This window comes from Ictidomys tridecemlineatus, chromosome X (genome assembly GCF_052094955.1).
Source record: "Ictidomys tridecemlineatus isolate mIctTri1 chromosome X, mIctTri1.hap1, whole genome shotgun sequence".
Lineage (NCBI taxonomy): Eukaryota > Metazoa > Chordata > Mammalia > Rodentia > Sciuridae > Ictidomys > Ictidomys tridecemlineatus.
The window spans coordinates 77530325-77551535 of record NC_135493.1 but is presented as its reverse complement, the minus strand read 5'-3'; the positions used below and the strand labels follow the sequence as shown (position 1 = coordinate 77551535).

General features: G+C 35.6%; 1 protein-coding gene and 1 long non-coding RNA gene across 2 annotated transcripts in view; one reads left to right on the top strand and one right to left on the bottom strand.

Annotated features, from left to right (window-relative positions):
• The window catches only part of LOC144371727 (uncharacterized), a 31865-nt gene extending 28505 nt beyond the window's left edge, over positions 1–3360 (bottom strand). The window contains exons 1-2 of the long non-coding RNA XR_013431803.1: positions 3068–3360; positions 2584–2686 (exon numbers count right to left, since the gene is read on the bottom strand). This is a non-coding gene — a long non-coding RNA (uncharacterized LOC144371727). The remainder of the gene's footprint in view (positions 1–2583; positions 2687–3067) is intronic.
• An 86-nt stretch (positions 3361–3446) lies between these two features.
• Positions 3447–21211, top strand: part of Abcb7 (ATP binding cassette subfamily B member 7) — a 104820-nt gene continuing 87055 nt past the window's right edge. The window contains exon 1 of the mRNA XM_005337484.4: positions 3447–3638. Within this exon, the coding sequence (XP_005337541.1) occupies positions 3471–3638 (168 nt within the window). The 5' untranslated portion in view covers positions 3447–3470. The remainder of the gene's footprint in view (positions 3639–21211) is intronic.

Here is a 21211-nt window from a genome sequence, read left to right as displayed (position 1 = left end):
CTTACAAGAGGCACTACTTTTGTAAAAATAGACTGACTACATTCAGACACCTCACCACTACTATTCATGTCAATAATACCTGTAGGTGATTCTAGAAAATCTCAAGGATTTTGAGAAATCATCTGTTGGGTCAGATGTAGGTCTTTCAGAATTCTGAAGTCATTTCTGAATTCAAAATCTTATGATTCTATATGCCCTTTGGAGACTTTCATTAAGTCTTGTTTTTAAGTATAGGCAACATCTTTTAGTGGATAGAGCAGTATATTAGCAGCTAGAACCATGGTTCTAATCTGGAGTCTAGCAACACATAGCTTTGGTTCTTTATCTACTAGAAACAGGTAATAACACCTATAGGAAACTGTTATTAAGATTCAGAAAACTGCCATTAGGATCCAGCATGGCAAAGCATGTTTCTTTCTTCTTCTTTTTAAAATTTAATTTATTAAAAAATTTTTAGTCAACAAATAATTTATAAAGAAGCAATCCATAGACTGTGAAAAATCATTTGCAATACACATACTTGTTTATAATGTATACAAAGACTGGAAACTAAACAATCAGCAAATAATGCAATTAAAAATTAACAAAATAAATAAACAAGTATTTCACTGAAGAGGATAATCAAATGGCAAATAAGCATATGAAAAAATACGTAACATTATTTGTTAGAGAATTTCACATTAAAATCACACAGGATACCTAAGAGATTGTCTATAGTACAATACACACACACACACACACATATATGCATATGTATACATATATACATATTATTTTTATTTGCAAAATAAAGTATTAATAAACAATTAAATAAATCTGTTTCTGTGTACTATATGATAAATGAAAGAATGAACAATTAAAACAGAAGTATTCCAATTATCTTCTCTCCGAGCCTGATAACAGGACTATTCAACCTGTTTTCCAAAATACTATATCATCAAATTTATCATTTACTCAATTTTCCTCTGATCTTCATGTCAGGCATTTTTTTCCTCAAAAATATCAATAATTAATTTAAATATGAATGACCTAGTTATTATAATTAATAGGCATAAATATTCAACATGTGTAAAAAGTAAACAATAGTTATATGCTCTATACATAGGTCACACTTTAAATATCAATACACCAATAGGTTAAAAGCAAAAGCAGGGGATAATAAACATGAGAAATCTGAGGTAGAGTTATTAATAGAAAATAAATTTCAAGAAAAAGTATTTTCAGAGATATAAGGGGACATTTCATAACCATAATAGGGTAATTTCTTCAAGAAAGTATAATAATCCTAAATATGTATGTTCTTCTTCTTCTTCTTCATCTTTTTTTTTTTTTGGTACTGTGGATTGAACCCAGGGACAAGCCTGAGCTACATCCCTAATCCTTTTATATTTTGAGACAGAGTCTAACTAAATTGCTGAGGCTATACTGCAACTTGTGATCCTCCTGAGCCTCCCAAATCACTGGGAATACAGGTATGTAACACTGTATCTTGCTAAAGTGTTTATGAAAGTATAAAAATGTAAGAAATTATTTTATCACATTGTACCTTATCATTTATTACAAATTATTTATTGCATAGGTTCTTTTATTTTTGAAAAATTAGAGCATCACTGGATAATGTCTTACCTGGGTAGTAAGATTCAGTGGCATTATACAGCCCTAATAGAAACCATTGGTAGGTTCTAGAATTTCTCTATGTGGGTATTGTCCAACACAGAAAGGATGCTGAATAAATATATACTGATGATATATTCATTAATGAATGAGGCTGCTACTGATGTATGGTCAACAAGGCAATTATAAACTAGAAACACCCATCAAGTCACCAAGTCCTGTCAATTCTACCTCCTAAATATCACTGGAATTGATTTACTGCCACTACTACTGCCAGGTTCTGGCCTTTATTTTATGAATGAACTATTGCATTAACTTCAGGATTCCAATCTATACTCCTTCCAATACAACCTTCCTACTTAAGCCAGAGTGTAATGGCCATACAAATCTGATCATTCTACTCTCCTGATTGCAACTCTTTGCTGGCTGCGGATAAAGCATTAACTTAGAATGAAACAGAAGGTCCTTAATCAACAGATTTCTGTTCACCCAGGGTCATTTCCTACTACTTTGCCATATACTTCTGGACCAACGAGTCTAAAAATGTTTTCTTATACCTTCTTGCTTTTAACATACCATCTTCTTTACATGGAGTGTCTGTCAACCTCTTCAATTTGAAGCTCTATTCTTCTTTAAATAACCATCTTAAGTATTCTCTTTCCTGGAAACCTGGAGTGGAATATGAATCTTGGAACAAAGTAAAGCTAACTGCCTGGGCATGCATATCCTTGGTCTTTCTTCATCAGACTTACTAGTAATTCAAGGACCATCTACATAAGAAATTTACTATTACTTGCTTGTCTTGTGGGAAAGGTTCGAGAATGTAGCAATGGATATAAAATTGCAACTGCCTTATTGTCTCCAGGGTTCCATATAACATTTACACTTGGACATTCAGTTTCCCAGATAACTGTAAACATATTTTCACATTATTTTGTTGGATTATACTGGTAACAAAAGAATACAAACCTGTTTTTAAATATGTACTTCTTTACATATATGTTCAATTTCCCATTCTTCAGCCAGTCCCGCAATTTTCAATTAGAGATTTTGCAGAAACCAAAGGGAAGTGCTAGAAAGAGAGGCAAATTAGCAAAAGTGTGTGTGTGTGTGTGTGTGTGTGTGTGTGTGTGTGTGTGTAATCATCCCAAAGCAACAGACCAAAAGAAAACTGCCTCTAGGTTTACATAAAAGAGAACAATCAACAAAGTAGAAGCTTTTACAAGAGAGGCAGTGACTCTCACAGATGAAGCCTCCTCCCAGGGGAAATTAATGTCTGTAGTTTAATCTACCCTGGAGCGTTAATGCACTGGGAAAGTGGAGAAAGAATATGCATAGTGAAAGTGGAGAGTGGAGTGTAGCATTGAGTTGGAGGCAGTTAAGAGTGGAAAGACGAACAAGATTTGTTTGCAGGATTAACCAAAGGTAATAATTAAAAAAAATCTTATTTTACCTTCATTGACTTCTCTTTATCTTATTTTTATATGGTGCTGAGGATCAAACCCAGTGCCTCATGCATGCTAGGCAAGCACTCTACCACCGAGCCACAAACTCAGCCCCATCAAAGGTAATATTTGGGCCACATTTATTTATACCAAAAAGTGATTTATTACTTTCTGAAATTCAAACCTAACTGAGCATCCTATATTTTATCTGGCAACCCTAGGAAAAGAAAAATAAAGTCCAGCGCAAGAGCCAGAAGAGGCTAAACAGAAGCACCAGAGTCTTAAAGAGAAGCTATTTCCGGTGTCGGGCCGGGGAAAACGAGGGGGAGGGGCGGGAAGATTAAGAAAGCCGCGCTCAGTCCGCCAGTGTCCCACAATCCTCTTCTCTCGGTTCCTCTTTCCTCGCTCAAGATGGCGCTGCTCGCGATACATTCTTGGCGTTGGGCAGCCGCGGCGGCTGCTTTCGAAAAGCGCCGGTATTCCGCGATTCTGATCCGGTCTCTAGGCTCTGTTCGTCGCTCAGATCCGCGGTGGCTGTCACATCATCGCGGCGCTTCAGGAAACGCTCGAATCTATCAGGTGAGATGCCGTTCACTGGGAATAGTAGGGTGAAGGGCAAGGGGACCTAATAGGGAAAAGGTTGCTCTCATGACCTCAGGTGAGAGAGAGCACTTAGAAAAAAAAAAAAGAAAACATTTTCAGGACTAACTTGAAGCAGCAGTAAGTGAAGGAAATTAGGCTGAGTAATTTTAAAAAGGGGTGAAAAAAAAAACCTTTAGGGAAAGTAAAGAGGGATCAAGCCAGAGGTTCCGGGCTGAGGGCACCTGGAGTCTCACAGAATTTGTAGTTTTTTTCCTGATAGTAAGAGATGGAATAGGCACCATTCCCAGCCTGCTTACATTTCTAAATGAGTAGAAGACTGTACTTTTTTCTAAAGTTAGTAATGGAATTTGGTTCAAAATTGCCTATAGCTTGGATTTTACTCAGAAGTAGCATTTTGGAGGGCACTATAAAATGACAGGAAGCCACCAATAAACAAGTGGAAAATTGAATTGGCATCAATTAATTCCCTTGCTGATAGGCGTGCTCCTTGATTGGTGAAAATCATAATTATCTTTCCAAAATATAGACCGCCCTAAATTCATATATAAACAGGATGATCCTTTGAATATTCAGAAGTGTTCTGTGACCACAAGTCACTTTGGAGGCCATAAGACTGTTTTTCCTTAATTTATGAATGTAAACAGTGATTATAGTGCCTTTTAACTTTTGTGTGCATTATAATCTCTCAGGACAGTTTTTAAAAATGTTATCTGTACTTGAGTATTGTCTTTATTTCCCATATATTGACAAAAAATTTTCATTTTCACCTCTTGTTAATCGGTATCAATTTAAAGTATTGTCAGCTTTGTTTGAGAAACGATTTTTGATTGTCAATGAATATTCATGTCCCCAACTTCTAAAATTAAAAATAATATTTAGTTGTCACCCAATTGTATATATTTATAAGGAATAGCGTGATATTGCAACACATGTACGTAATGTCTAATGATCAGATCATGGAAATGGTATATCCATCAACCCAAACATTTGTCATTAGTATATTGCATAATATTTCAGATCTGAAAGGAAATTTTAGTGTTGTGAAATCATGTCAGTGGGTTAGATCAGCACTTTTAGATGAAATTTTGTAGAAAAGAAACTAGTGCTTTTTAAAACAGCTGTGCTGTGTAGTAAGGTAACCACTAGCTTGATGTGGCTATCAATTTTAACTACTCAGTTGCATTAGCCACATTTCAAAGGCTCAGTAGTCACATATGCCTAGTAGCTATTGTATCAGATGACACAGATAATAAACATTTCTTCCATCATCTCAGAATATTCTTTTAAAAAAAATTTTTATTGGTTCTTTTAAATTATACATGATGGTAGAATCCATTATGGCATAATTATACAAGCATGGAATATATCTTTTTCTTATGAGTGTATATGATGGGATTCACTTAGGTATTTTTTATATATGTACATAGAAAATTTAAGTTAGATTCATTCTATTGTCTTCCCTATTCCTATTCGTCCTCCCTTCCCTTCATTCCCTTTTGTCTAATCTATTGAACTTCTATTCTCCTCTTCTCCCTTATTGTGGTTTAGTTTCAGTGACATCATTTCACCTTTGATTTTTTTGGGATTAGCTTATTTTACTTAGCATGATAGTCTCCTGATCCATCCAATTACTGGTAAATGTCATAAAGTCATTATTTATGGTTGAGTAATTCCGTTGTGTATATATACCAGAATTTCTTTATCCATTCGCCTATTGAGGGACACCTAGGTTGGCTCCATAGCTTAGCTGTTGCAAATTGTGCTGCTATAAACATTGATGTATCTGCATCACTGTAGTATGCTAATTTTAAATTCTTTGGATATATACTGAGGAGTGAGATAACTGAATCAAAGGGTGGTTCCATTCCTAGTTTTGTGAGGAATCTCCATACTGCTTTTCAGAGTGGTTGCACCAATTTGCAGTCCCACCAACAATTTATGTGCGTACCCTTTTCCCCACATCCTTGCCAACATTTATTTTTTCTTGTGTTCTTGATAATGGCCATTCTGACTGGAATGAGATGAAATCTCAGTGTAGTTTTAATTTGTGTTTCTGTAATTGCTAGAGATGTTGAGCATTTTTTCATATATTTGTTGACCATCCATTTTTTTCCTCCTGAGAAGTGTCTGTTCAGTTCCTTTGCCCATTTATTAAGTGTTTTTTTTTTCTTTTCTGGTGTTAAATTTTTGAGTTCTTTATACATTCTGGATATTTATGGTCTATCTGGGATTCGGGTGGCCAAGATTTTCTCCCATTCTGTATGCTTTCTCTTCAGGTTCTTGATTGTTTGCTTTGCTGTGAAGAAGCTTTTTAGTTTGATGCCATCCCATTTATTGAGTTTTTATTTTACTTCTTGCACTTTAGGAATCTTGTTAAGGAAGTCAGTTTCTGAGCCAATCTATTGAAGCCTTTATTTTCTTCTAGTATGTGCAGGGTTTCTAGTCTAATGCCTAGGTCACTGATGCACTTAGAGTTGATTTTTGCATCATGGAAAGTTCTCTCAGACAGTGCTGCTATAGAATGTTATATCCAGCCCTTCTAATTTTGCAAATGAGGAAACTAAGTGCCAATATGGATAAATGACAGCCTTCAGGGCCTTTCATTTATTGCCTTCTGTGTGTCAGGTACTTATTTAAGGGTAAAAAGGACTCTGGCAGTTACTAAGGACACAATAAATGTTGACTAATAAAGATAATTACTAGAGCACTTTTATTAGAAACACCTTAAACAAAAAATATTCTTAAATTGGAATATTTCATATAAGATTTAAATTGTATTATTTATTATACAGCTGCCAGTCTACTGCATCATTTAATATTAAAAATTTTGTAAATTTTGAATGATAGAATTTTGGGTTTATTTCATTAATATGTAAACTGAGATATCATATAGTTTCTCCTCAGTATCTTAAAGCTGAGTTCAAAGACTTCTTGACTGTTGATCCCAATACTGGTTGTATATTTCTTCATTTATTTTTTGTAACATCTTTATTGAGTTATAATTCATATGCCATATATTTCACTTATTTAAATGTGCCATTTAATGGATTTTAGTATATTCAGTTTTACATATCACCATTGGCACAATTTTTGCATTTTTATTACCTCAAAAAGAAACCTAATAACCCTTTGGCTGTGACCTTTCTATAACCCCTCCTCCTATCCTTACCCCTAAGCCACCACTAATCTATGTTCATTCTGTGTATGTATATAATGTCTATTCTGGAAAGTTCATATGAATGGAATTATATAATTGGTCTTTTTTGATTGGCTTCTTTTACTTAGCATTATGTTTTCTACATTTATTCATGTTATGTCCTATAGAAGTACTTCATTCCTTCTTATGGTCAAATAATGGTCCATGGTATTGATATACAATATTTTCTTTATTCATTCATCAATTGATAGACATTTGGGTTGTTTTCATGTTTTGGCTATTATGACTAATGCTGCTATATAAACATAAATATATTAGTTTTTGTACAAACATAAGTTTTTAATTCCTTGAGATATTCATATTCCATACTTCTGTAGAATTGACAAATCATTTAATAACTGTTGAATTGTTGAAGGGACTGCCAGACTGGTTTTTCAAAGTGGTTACACACTTTATATTTCCACCAGAAACATATGATAGTTCCAATTTTTCCATGTTCTCACTAAAACTTATTATCTGATTTTGCTTGTAACTATCCTAGTGCATGTGAGATGGTATCACTTCTTGGTTTTGATTTTTATTTCCTTTATGACTAATGATATTGAGTGTCTTTCAGTTTGCTTTTTGACCTTTTGCTTATCTCTGGCAAAATGTCTATTCATATCCTTTTTGTGTTTTTTTAATTAGGTAATTGTTTTTGTTGTGCTTTCGTTCAATGGTGGGGAGTGAACTTAGCCTAATTCATGCTAAACACGTGCTTGATGACCAATATACCCATAGCTTAGGGTGTTTTTTTTAGATTAATTTTTGGACTGTGTTTTTTTTTTTTTATTTTTTTTATTTTTTTTTATTGATTGTTCAAAACATTACAGAGCTCAAGACATATCATCTTTCATACATTCGACTCAATTGGGTTTTGAACTCCCCAAATACATAATACAGACTCACTTCTGTTACATACTCACATTTTTACATAATGGCATATTAGTGACTGTTGTATTCTGCTACCTTTCCTATCCCCTACTATCCCCCCTTGGACTGTGTTTTTAAAAAAATATTTATATTTTGTTTTAGGTGGACACAATATCTTTATTTTACATTTATGTGGTGCTGAGAATCGAACCCAGTGCCTTATGCATGCTAGCCAAGCGCTCTTTTACTGAGCCACAACCCTAGCCCCTAAGTGTTATTTATTTATTTATTTATTTATTTTGTACTGGGATTGAACCTAGGGACATTTACTCACTTAGCCACATCCCAGCCCTTTTTCCCCAGGCCTTTTATTTTTTATTTTGAGACTGGGTCTCACTAAATTGCTGAGGCTGGCTTTGAACTTGTGATCCTCTGGCCTCAGCTTCCCAAGTTGGTGGGATTACAAGTATACAGCACTGTGCCTGGCTCATTTGATCTTTTAATGGCAGGAGATCTTGTGTGTTTTATCATTTAAAATATTTTTTACTTTTTTTAAAAAATGTACTGTTGTGGCAGAGTTGTTTGAAAACTTGAAAGCTCTGATATTCTTCTGATTGATCTAATATGTTGTTGAGGCTTTCAACTGAGTCTTTTGTTTAATCTGATTTACTGAGCTTTTCATTTCTATAATTTTGATTTGGTTCATTTTGAAAACCTCTATTGTTACTGAAATGCTCATCCATAATCTTCATTGTCTTTCTTAATTTATTCACCTGTTTATTAGTATTCTCTTGGATTTCATTGAGCTTTTTTTTTTTAACCTTTATTTTATTTATTTATTTTTATGTGGTGCTGAGGATCGACCCCAGGGCCTTACACGGGCTAGGCGAGTGCCCTACCCCTGAGCCACAACCCCAGCCAAAATAAGCTTTACAGTTTTTTTTCTTACTTATACATGGACACAATATCTTTATTTTGTTTATTTTTATGTGGTGTTGAAGATTGAACCCAGTGCCTCACAGGTGCAAGGCAAGCACTCTGCCACTGAGTCACAACCCCAGCCCTTCATTGAGCTTTTTAAAGATAATTCTTTTAAATTTTTTGGCATTTCATCCCCTTTGATATCTTTGGCACATGTCACTAGAGTTATGAACTTTTGAGGTGTCATATTGCCTATTTTTCATATTTATTGTGTTTCTATGTTGAGATTTGTACATCTGTTGGGATGGGTGTCTCTTTCACTTATATACAAGGGCCTTAATAAGCAGCCTTCTCTTGGTGATGTGTTCTGGGATATCCATTTGTTGTGTAGTGTTGAGTTGAATTTCAATTGGACTTCATACTGTAGTTTCCCTGTGGCTTCTTTGGTTGTGATTAGTGAGTTTTGACACAGTGTGTAACTGGTTCAGAGCTAGAGTGACCCTCTTTTTCTGTAGGTCTTTAAGAGTGGAGTCCCTGTGATAGTTCAGGCAGATGTGGTGTAAACAACAGAATATGTGGGGTGCAACCTCTATGGTTACTCCTAAAGTGGGAATAGAAGTTCTTATCAGGTTTTGGGGGTTTTCCTCAGATTCTATTTATATTGGCTATGTTACTTGAAAGCAGTTTTGCTATTGGTTGTTCCCATTGTGGCAATGAGTCTAAAATGTTTCTCCTCTTGTTTAGACATTGGTGTCATTCCAGTTGTTTCTTGGGGAGAGGTAGGGGCCACTATAACTGCTCCCCTTCTGTGGCACTCACCTCTAGTTTATCAGCATTGTGCTATCTGATAAGGTCTGGGAGTGACTGATGCTGAGGTCCCTCATAGGTTTGGTGCCCACAACAGTTGTGTTATTTTTCTCTGCTGTTGCTATGTGGATGAATGTTGAGAAGTAGGACTTCAGATCTCCCCTTGCCTTTATTTTTTATCTCTCCTGTTCTTTTTGAAGTATCTCCTAGGGTTTGAGTGGACCTAGGTCATGGCCAGAGCAAGATATAATTACTCTGGGCTGGGCTGGGCATTGTAGCTCAGCAAGAGCACACCTGCCCAATGTGCTGGACATACTGGGCTCAATCCCCAGCATCACAAGAACAGAAGAGAGAATAGGAAATAAAGCAGATAAAGAAATAAAGTAAAAACCAAATAAAAACAACAGCAACACAATCAAAAACCCAAAATAAAGGGTGAAAATAATATTGAATAAAATGAAAAGCTAAAAAAATTGAAGGAAAAAATGTAGCAGGAGATAAGGGAAAAATGAGAAACTGGAAGAAGAAAGAAAAAGAAGAAAAATATCACTAAGAAGAGAAGTGAGAGAAATAAAATATCAACAACAAAAAAAAGTATTAATAAAAATATCCTCTTTGCTGAGGTGCTTTGATGAGTAGGCAAGAGTGAAAACTCTGCCTATACTGATCAGAGCTTCTCTTCATCTTTATGCTGCACAGAGCAAGGGTTGGGGGTTTTTCATATTCCCCTTTGTTTCTTTTGTGGTGTTAATCAGGTGACTAATGGAATGGATTTGTAGCTGAAGTCAGTTGGAATACCTCTCAGCTTCTTTGCATGCTGGAACAAGCTAGGGCAGAAGGCAGAACTTACAAAACAAAATCTCTTCAGAGCATTTGGGTCTTATGCACTCCAAGAGCAGGGTAGATGTTTTTGCTGGGGTATTTCAGAAAGTCATCACAGAATGCAGATCTCTCAAATCTTCTGTGTAAATTTGTACACTTGGAGTATAGGGCTGAAACTGGTTCTGCAGTATGCCCTGTCCTAACCTGAGGGCAGAGGGATGCTATGTATTCTCAAAATCTTTGTTGGAAGGGATATCAGCAAGTTCTGCATGATCCCAATGCCCATGATTTTGATTTTCTCACTTCTGTTTCCTGTGCACCGTCAACAGGTGATTGCTCACTCCCCTAGACTGATAGATGGCCTGGTAAATCACTGATTCCAAAGGGAAGTGCCTTTGTTCCCCCACATGATATTTTCAAAAGCAGCAAATTCAAACAATAGGGCATTTCTCAGGATGGCTCCCAGTTAAAGTACTATAAACATATGCTGGGAAATGCAGAGAACTTCTCCAGACTGGTTCCTCATGCAAATCTTAGGGCTATTGTTTGTTTAGCCTGTATTTCTGCAGTGTGTTCAATCCTATGCCAGTAGTGTTCACTGGGACTTTGCTTGTTTTCTCCTCTATACCCACCGAAGGTTCCATGCAATCAGTGCTGGGGCGTTCTGTTTCACTTACCATTCCACTAACCAATGTCTCTGGATTTCTTCAACTCTTTCCACTGTTGAACTCCAGTTTTCTCCCATGATCATCTACCTCAGTGAGCAGCTACCCTCCACTTGTTTTAAAGAAATGCAGGTGAGGGCTGGGGTTGTGGCTCAGAGGTAGAGTGCTTGCTTAGTATGCGTGAGGCACTGGGTTCGATCCTCAGCACCACATAAAAATAAAATAAAGGTATTGTGTTCACCTACGACTAAAAAATATAAATTTTTTTAAAGAAATGCAGATGAATGCTGGGTGCCTTTAGTCTATCATCTTGGCAAGTCTCACCTTCATTTTTGAATAATATCTTATTGGATATAGTATTCTTGCTTGAGAGTTTTTTCTTTGAGCATTTTTGAATATGTTAACCCACTGCCTTCTGGCCTCTATTATTTCTTTAAGAAATCTGCTATTATTCTTCAGGTTCCTTTTGTTAGTAAGGATTCTTTTTTTTCTTCTTCTTTCAGGAGTTCAGTAGTTTTACAATTATGTCTCTGTGGCTCTCTTTGTATTTTTCCTATTTAAAGTTTGTTAAGCTTCCTGTATGTGTACGTGTTTATTCTAGTTAATAAACTTTGGGGGTTTTCAGCCATTTCTCATCAAATGGTTTTTCTTCTACTTTTCCTTCTGTTCTGGTACCCTTGTCATGCATTTGTTGGTGTGCTTAATAATGTCCTATAGTTTTCTGAGACTCAGCTCATTTTTCTTCACTCTTATGTCTCTCTCTTATGCAGATTGAATCTCTATTGAGCTGTCTTTTCTTTCACTAATTCTTTTCTCTGTTCAAATCTACTGTTGAACCCCTCTACTGAATTCTTTAGTTACTGTACTTTTCAACTCCCATATTTATATTTAAAATATACTTTCTGTTCATTATATCCACATTATCACACCTTCCTTTGCTTCTTTAACATGGTTCCTTTGATTTTTGAGCATATTTATGATGATTTTGAAAGCTTTCTCTCTTCAGTATAACTTCTGCTCAAATCCATAGACAGTTTCTTTTGTCTCTTTTACCCCGGGTTATATTTTACTGTTTCTTAGCATATTTCACAACTATTTTTTGGAGCTGGATGTTTTAGATAATATAGCAATTCTGGGTACTGGTCTCCCTCCTAGCGCTTGTTTTGCCTTTTTTTTTTTTGGTTATTGTTGTTTAGAGACTAGGTGGATTATTTTAGTGCTGCCTCTGCCCTGTCACTCCCCGCCCTTCTGTTAATCCTCTGACCTTGCTTCTCAGAGGCAAAGCCTTGGGAGTACCTGTGGTCACCCTCGGATGACAGTGATTTGGGCAGGGCTGTCTTTGTCTCTTTCCCAGTTGTGCTCGAATTAATTGCTGGCAGATCATACCATGCCCTTGGGCACAAGTCAGTTTCCCTTAAGGAGTGGTTGCTGAGGTCTGTGTTTGAAAATTTCTGACTCCAGGATAGTGCCTTCCAGTCGTCTTCCTCATTGGTTTTCTTTAGGCAAGCCAGTTTACCTATAGTTTAACCTCTATGTCCAATGATTTAGTCAGTCTCCTTTCTTTTTTTATTTTTTAATTTTATATATATATATATTTTATTATTATTAGTTGTTCAAAACATTACAAAGCTCTTGACATATCATATTTCATACATTTGATTCAAGTGGATTGTGAACTCCCATTTTTACCCCAGTCAGTCTTCTTTCAATTGCTTTTCACCACAACCTCCACTTTTAAGAGAAACTTAAGGCTTGAACTTTTTCACACTGAGTTGCAAATGAGTCAACTCTTCTGGGAAGAGATTAAGAGCTACCTGCTCTAGGACCACCTTCTCCTGCCATACAAAATCTCCCAGCCACAGTCTGGAGACTGAGGTTGGAAACATTGGTACATTTCTGAGTTATGCTCTCACTTGGGGAGCTGAGTTCAGGTAAAAGTGGGAGCAGTGGCTTGCCTCTCTTGGTATAGAACCAAGATTTTACAATCCAGCTCTAGGGTAAATGAGGCCTCATTATTCTCAAAAGTATCACACATCAAGGCAGAGCTTATATTGTTCCAGTGGGGACGTGTGGAAGAAGGGAGCTCTTTCCTTTTTGGCACAGTAACCCAGAATTTAGATTTAGCAACAAGTCCCTGGGGGCAGAATGAGAAATGCTTCAGTTCTGCCTTTCCTAGAAGATAGTGTTTGGACTAGGAACTTGAGGGGAGCGGTCCATGTCTCTCTCCAGTGGACTTTTCATATCACTGAACTGGGACGGGAAGGCAGGGAATATGTTCTGGTTCATCACCACAGGCTCTTGCTGTTCTTACTGAGCTTTCATATATTTTCTTCAATAAATGTTATTTCATTTGCTTTATGCCCTCAGGACTATTTCTAGGGACTTCAAATGGTTGTTCTTTTAGAATTTTATATTATATTTATAATATAAATATAAAATATAAAATTATTTATGCTTATTTTTTCTGCTTATATTTTCATACCAGATTCAGAATTCTTCATTTGTTTTTTACCAGCTCATGCCTTTTGACATGCAGCAAAATAGTCTATTCTTTGTCTTAGGTTTGTCTGAGATATTCCCAGTGAGGTTTGACACACCTTTTTTCTTAGCATGCTTACTTTGTGTGTATCATTGTGTAGTTGTTTTGGATAGATACTGTTTATTTTTACTTGTTGGCTCTGGCCTCAGGGACAATGGATGGGAGTGTTAATTTCTTCTAATAGTAAGTTCCCTCTTTGCACTTTTCATCTCTGACTGACTCCTGATAGTTAACCAAGCAGATGAAAGTTAAAAGACCACTTTTTTAGCGTTCATATTAACCGAAGTGGGAATATAATGATGATTAGGCAAATAATCTTCCTATTCTACTTTTTTAGAGATCCTAGTTCATGTTTAACTTTCTCAGCATAGGTGCATATCACTACAGTGATTACTGAACAGACCCAAAATATACTGAGAATGAAAAATAGAACTAACAGGAAAAAATAAGGGTGTCTTTAAGTAGATGGTTTAGCATGGAACTCAAAAGGGTAGGAGGAGATTTGGTGACACTTAAAATACAGGAAAGATAATTACTTAAAAGTTAAAAGCTGTCCTTCTAACAGTTGAGTAATACCGACCCTACCTGGGGCATTAAATTATGATATAAAGATGGTGAGTTAAGTTGAAGGAAGAGGGATTTAATGTGCATATAAAAATTTTTTTTCTCTTTGCAGTGCTGGTTGTTGAACGCAGGGCCTTGCATGTGCTATGCAAGTGTTCTACCACTGACATACATCTTCAGCTTCAAGAAATAATTTCTCAGACTAATCATCTTAGTCTATTTGGGTTCTTGTAACAAAATACTATAAATTGGATGGTTTCTGGTGAGTGCCTGCTCTTTGGTTCATGAACAGTGCCTTTTAACTATGTCCTATGTGGAAAAGGCAAGGCAGCTCTGTGGGGACTCTTTTCTGAAGGCACTAATCCCATTCACAAGAGCTCCAATTTTATGCCCTAATCACCTTCCAGTGGCCCCACCTCTTAACCCATCACATTGATGATTGTTTAAACATAGATGTTCTGGGTGAATACATCCATAACATAGCATAGTACTTTTATTGGGAGACCAAGAAAGACATTTAAATTTAAATTTATTTTTAACTGATACATGAAAGCATAAAAATTGGTATTGAGGTTGTGGCTCAGTGGTAGAGTGCTTGCCTAACATGTGTGAGACACTGGGTTCAGTCCTCAGCACCACATAAATATAAATAAATAAAATAAAGTTATTAAGAAAAATAGAAAACATAAAAATTATCCTAATTATGAGGTACCATGTGATGTTTTAATACATGCATACATTGTGTAGTGTCAACTTCTAAGAGGCAGAATAAATAACCATTAATAGGTATCTTCTTAAAGATAGAACTGACTTTGTATCATTGAGGATCACAACTCACTTTAAATATGGTTAATCTTACAGAAAGAACATTGATAAACCAGTGATCATAAGAGTTGGATTTTAGTCTTGGCTCTGGTATTAGGAGATACTTGAACAAATCAATAAACAATAATTTGCAATCATTACAAAAACAAAAGCTGTTAGGAAATAGCTTGATTTTAAGAAGAATAAGATATATGGAATTTATTCAATTCTTCTTGAGAGTGACAGTGCACTTAAAAGTGCAGTCTATTTTGATTTCAGTAAAGCTTTTAATTGTTCCCTTGTGTCATTTTCACCTAATAAGCTACAGAGGAATGATATTGAATACTATTAAGGGGTCTGAGCCAATAATAATTTAGTCTTACTATAAATAAAATACAGATAATTTAAAACATTTTGATTTTTAAATATTAATGAGGTTAAAACAACTGGTGTTCAAAGGGCACAGCATGTCATAGTGGAGTGATCATTGGGCCAGGACCCTGGAACATCTAAGCTAAATTTTTATTTTTTATTAACTTCTACTCTTTAATTAATGCATTTGTTCTTTAGGATCACTGATTCTGTAAATGAATAATATTTGGCTACCAGATCACTAAGGTGTTTTCCAAATCTTTAATTTCCCAACTCTAATTTATTGGGATGTGCTCTTTGTATATAGTGCCTCTACTTTGTGAGTCTGTTTTATTGGTAGTAATAAGCTTTTCAGAAGCAATGTTGGCAAAGTGGAAGGGGGGAGGGGCGTGTACCAGGGATTAAACTGGTTACTCAACCATGGAGCCACATCCCCGGCCCCACTTTGTATTTCATTCAGAGACAGGGTCTCACTGAGTTGCTTAGTGCTTTACCTTTACTGAGGCTAGCTTTGAAATTGAGATCCTCCCATCTCAGCTTCCCGAGCCACTGGGATTATAGGCATGCATCACCGTGCCCACCTTCTATGAACTTTTAATGGCAGAAATTTGTATTTTTCTGCCTCTTCTCATGGCACTTGTAGATCTAAGGATAGGAGTAGAAAAATTGAGACTGATGACAAATTTAGTATTTGTTATTATTGGAGAGATGGTAGTAACATGGAGGAAAAAGTAAAATAAGTTCTGAAATCACCTAGGAAAGTAAGCATAGGTTTTAAGGTCACCTAGTGAAGAACAATAGCAGTATTATAAAAGTTGTGAATAAAGGTGAAGTTTACATAGACTGTAAATGGTAAGGAATAGAAATATAAAAGTCTTAGTTTGAAAATGGCAGTGGGGTATTGAGAGGAGTAATTCAAAGGACTCATCAATCAGAGATAGTTGAATAAATAACATTCTTTAAGCCATTGACACGTTGATTTGAATTAGTTATTAAGATTAGTAGGGGGAAGCCAAAGTTCATAACAGTGTTATAAACTTTTCATTTACAACACTAGACCCTTTGAGACTAATAAAAGCCATAGACTCTCTCCTTAGAAAAATGCACCAACACACTATTTTGCATGTAGTTTCAAGAGGATCAGGTATGTGGTTTTCTCTGTGTGTGTCCTGATCTCTGCTTAGAAGGACACTAGTTATATTGGATTGGGGCCCACCATAAAGACCTCATCTAACTTTTTAATTGCCTCATGTAAGGATCTGTATCCAAAAGCAGTTATAAAATACTGAAAATTAGGACTTCAAAAATATGAAGTGTGAGACATAATTTAGCCCATAACTCTGTGTGTGTGTGTGTGTGCGTGCATGTAAATGCAAAGAAAACTGGAAGGATGTACTCCAAATTGGCAATGGTGCTTACCTCTGGAAGAGAGGATGGGTTTGGAAGCTAGAAGACAAACTGTACCTTGATATTTTAGATAACTGGGCAAAGTTTGATATACTTGTGTTTTTTCTTTCTTCTGTATTTTTGTTTTTGGTAGTACTTGGGAGTGAACCCAGGGCCTTACTCATGTTACTCTACCACTGAGCTACATCCCAGCCATCCCTCCCCCCACCTTTTTAAAATTTTATTTTGAGACAGGGTCTCGCTAAGTTGCCCAGACTGGCCTCGAACTTCTGATTCTCTTGCCTAGGCCTTTCAAATAGCTGGGATTACAGGCAGGGTTACCAAGCCTGGTATATATTTGTCTTTATAATAAAAAAAAACTTTTTTAATCTTTTCAGTTGGTGAACTGTCCTTTTTTAGGCTGTGTTAATATATTTATTTATTGGAAGTCTAGTTCACTTTGTCTACTGGTAATGCATATTAACATCCCTGTATGTGACTCAGTGATTATTTTGTATAATGTGAAAAGGTCTTTAACATGTTTGCAATGTTTTCCTGGAAATATTCTGCTGCTTTTAGATTTAACCAATTTTTCGTTGTCATTTTATTGTAGGATTCTTTAAAGATTGAGGCCCCGTGTTTTTTGTTCATTTCAGTGGTTTCTTATACTCTGTAACACAGGCATTCTGCTTACTGTATTTGATTCTGCCTAACACAAAGCTATATATACTTAGCTTTCTTTTTTCAATACAGGTTCTTATATTTAAAAGAGTTACCAAAACAGTATATACCCACTATTGAAAGATTAGGAAATACAGAAAAAAAAGAGAAAGAAAGAAAGAAAGAGACAACAATGCTAGCACTTTGGTGTAACCTATACTTATAATAGTACTAGCTATTTTTACAATGTTTTTAGTTTACAAAATAATTTAAAATTTCACATTTTCTGTCTCTACTTATTTACTTAGTGGTTTTTCTCATGGATCAGGAAATAAAATAAAGGCTCCATATTAGTGCTTCACTGACTAGTATAGTAGGTATTAGCTACATGTAACTATTTAAATTTCTATTTAAATTCATTAAAAATAGTGGCTTAGTCACATTAGACATAATTTAAATGCTAAGCAGCCATATGTGACTAAGTGCCTATTGTATTTGACCATACAAGCTGATAATAGAATATTTCTGTCATCACAGAAAGTTCTGTTAGACATGTCTAGTCTACAAAGTATAGTAGATGCTCCATATCCCTGGGTTCTGCATCATAGATTCAATCATTTGCAGATCAAAATAGTTCAGGTCAAAAATCGCATCTATATTGAATATATATATATAGACATTTTTGTCATTGTTCCCTAAACAACACAGTATTGTAGCATTTACATTGTATTAGGCACTAAAAGTAATCTAGTGGTGATTTAAAATATATGTGAGGATATGTGTATATTTTATGAAAATACTATGCCATTTTATATAAGAGACTTGATTGTGGTATGGGTGGTGTCTTGGAACTAATCCTCCCTGGATATTGAGGGATGGCTAATATTAAATAAGGGATGACATTTTCAAATTTGTTTCAGGAATGTGCTTCTGGCTGCAGTTTGAAGGACAGATTAGAAATAGACAGGAATTGTAGATAGGGGCATCATAAGTTAGGAGGATATTGAAGTAATATAGGAGAGAAGCGATAAGGACCTGCACTGCCTGTCATGAGACTTTTTAGGACTTGTCAACAAATATTTTTGTACCATGGAAAAAAGGCAGGGTTTAGAAGCAGGAGAGTATTCCCTTCCCTTAGTTACTTTATCTCAGTCTCAGTGTTTTTAGACTACAAAATGAGCATTTGAATAAGATTTACCTTACCAATTTCCCATAATTCTGGAGCAATGATACATGTAAAAGTACTTTGTGAATTATTAAGTCCTTTAAAATTCACCATACAATTTTGGTTTACTATGATTCTTTAATAAAATACAATCTTTGTAGAGACTGCCTATACAGCTCATATGGTTAGGCTATTATAATTATTTCTATTTTGAATTCCTCTCAAGTAGTTCAGTTACGCTCCAGCTAATTAGTGACAGAACTAAAACTCTAATACAGGTCTTTTGAGTTATTTCTTTCCCTTCATCTTGTTAGCTCTACTGTCACAATTCTCATTGATGAATTTTACTTCCTATTTAGTTGACCTTTTGTGTACCCAGATCAATTACCTTGATGAATAGCTAGATTAAAGCTTTTAAAATAAACCTGTATGTAAATTTAAAAACTATCTTTTAAGCTGATCTTCATATATTATTAGCGTAGAATATTGTCATACATTCAAAAGTAATAAAATCAAACTATTCTTTTAGGCTTTATTACCACCTAACAGTTCTATATTTACAAAAGAAATTCCACTATCATCTTAAGCCATTTTTGGGGTGCTGGGTATTGAATTAAGCCATTTTTACTTTGATTTAGCACCTGCCATTTGGTAGACGCTGGCAGACAAGGTCATACAATTTTGGTTTACCATGATTCTTTAATAAAATACAATCTTTGTAGAGACTGCCTATATAGCTCATATGATTAGGCTATTAAAAAATTAAGATTTTAAGGAGAAAACAGATAAACCAATCCAAGTAAGGTGTGGGAATTGCTTTCATAGAGCTGTGTACTAAATTTTATGGGAGCCCAGAAATGGAGAAACACCTTCAATCTAGAGAGGTCAGGAAAGATTTTCCAGATGAAAAATTTATAGATGGTCACTAAAGGCTTGTAGGTAGATGTTGGCCTGGTGGGTAGGTGGAGAAAGGGTATTTTAGGGGGATGAAATGGTAAATAACAGGTCTCCTTTGGAAAATTTGTAGATTGGAGGGTGGATTGGAGGTAGACAAGATTGGAAATGTGGAGACATTTTGTTTGTAAATAACATAGAGTGTTTATAGTAATATTGGAGAGAAGGGACAAGGTCTCAGGGAGAGTTATGGTGTTGATTTTGGAGATGTTCAGAAGGTAAAGCTGCAAGAGTTAATGAATAGTTTGATACAAAGGGTAAAGAAGAATAGGGAATAGCTCCTAAGTTTCTAGCCTAGACAGCTGGGTGGATACTGATGCTGTGAATTAAGATAGGGAGGAGCAGTTCATGTGGTAGGGAATTAGAATAGATGGAAAAAATAAGCTCATATTCAGTTTAGGTGATATAGAGTTTAAGCTGCTTGAGATATGGTGAAAATGTCCCATATATAGGGTAAGTACTCAAGGAAGAGGTCTGGGCTTAAGGTGTAAAGTTTGAGAGTCATTGTCTTGGAGGTGTTTTGTTTATTTATTTATTTATTTTTTGGTGGTAATGGATAATTTCTGGGGACTCTATAGGATGAGAAAAAATAGAGGGCCAAGGAAGAATCTCCTGAAACCATCAATATTTGCATGTATGTGTAAGTGCACATGCGTGGGGCACATTTTACTGGGAATTGAACCAAGGACCTTATGCTTGCTAAGCAATGAACTCTACCACCAAGCTACATTCCTAGCCCCTGAACTCATCAGTATCTAAAGGGAAGGAAATGTTTAAGAAGAATCAGTAGTGGCAGAGAGGTTAATAAATTGGAATAGATTGCTATGTTAGAAGCTAAGGGAAAAGGATCTTCAGAAAGTTAGGAATCATTAATAATGTTATACCACAGAGGTGATACATAAGTTGAATATGTGAAGTGTTTGAATTTGGCAATATGAAGCAGTTTCAGTGGTGATATGGAGGTAGAAGCCATATTATAGTGTTGTAAGCAGTCTTAAGAAATTATGCTGTGTCCTTCTTAATGTATCCTATTGGGGGTATGTGATGTTGATAAATCTTATTCCTGATGATGTTGATGACCCTCACTTGGTTAAGGTGGTGCCTCCTGCGTTTCTCCATTGAAAATTACTCTTTCCCTCTTTATAATGAAAAACACTTTGGGAGAGATTCTTTGAGAGTGTGCAAATATCATTTTTCGCCCTTAACTTTCACCAGTTAATTTTAGTATGCATTAGTGGATCTTGTCTATAGCAATTATTATTGTAGTGTTTGCTTAATTACATTTTTCTCTTTCCCGCATCCCTTCTGTATTTCTTAATTGTAATTTTTCTATAGGAAGAATTGTTCCTTCTCCCTCATGTAATTGTGGACTTATTTATTACAAGATGGATCCATCGATGTTGATCTAGCACGCTCATTATTTTGTTGTTCTGTTGTTCTAGAATTAGGCCATTGGGAGTGCCTTAAGATTGGCTCCTGGATCCTTTGGTCATTCCCCCCAACTTTTTTCAAGTTCTTCTTTACTTTCTGGCATCACGTGAAATTCCAGGTTCATTTTACATTTTCTCTGACCTGGCCCTCCAACCAGTCTTTTTTCAAGGAACCTTGTACCTTGTATTGGAAAATGGTATTTAGAAACCAAGATCTGTTTGCTGGATGACTATATATTTTTAAACATATCAGTTTTCAAGTTCTAGGGACCATCATTATCCACAAACAAGTGTATTTCCTGGTCTTGCTACTAAAATTTTGTATGCTTTACAATTAGTGATGTTAACCATTAATATCACATGAGACCTGTGAGACTGTTAAATCTAGTTT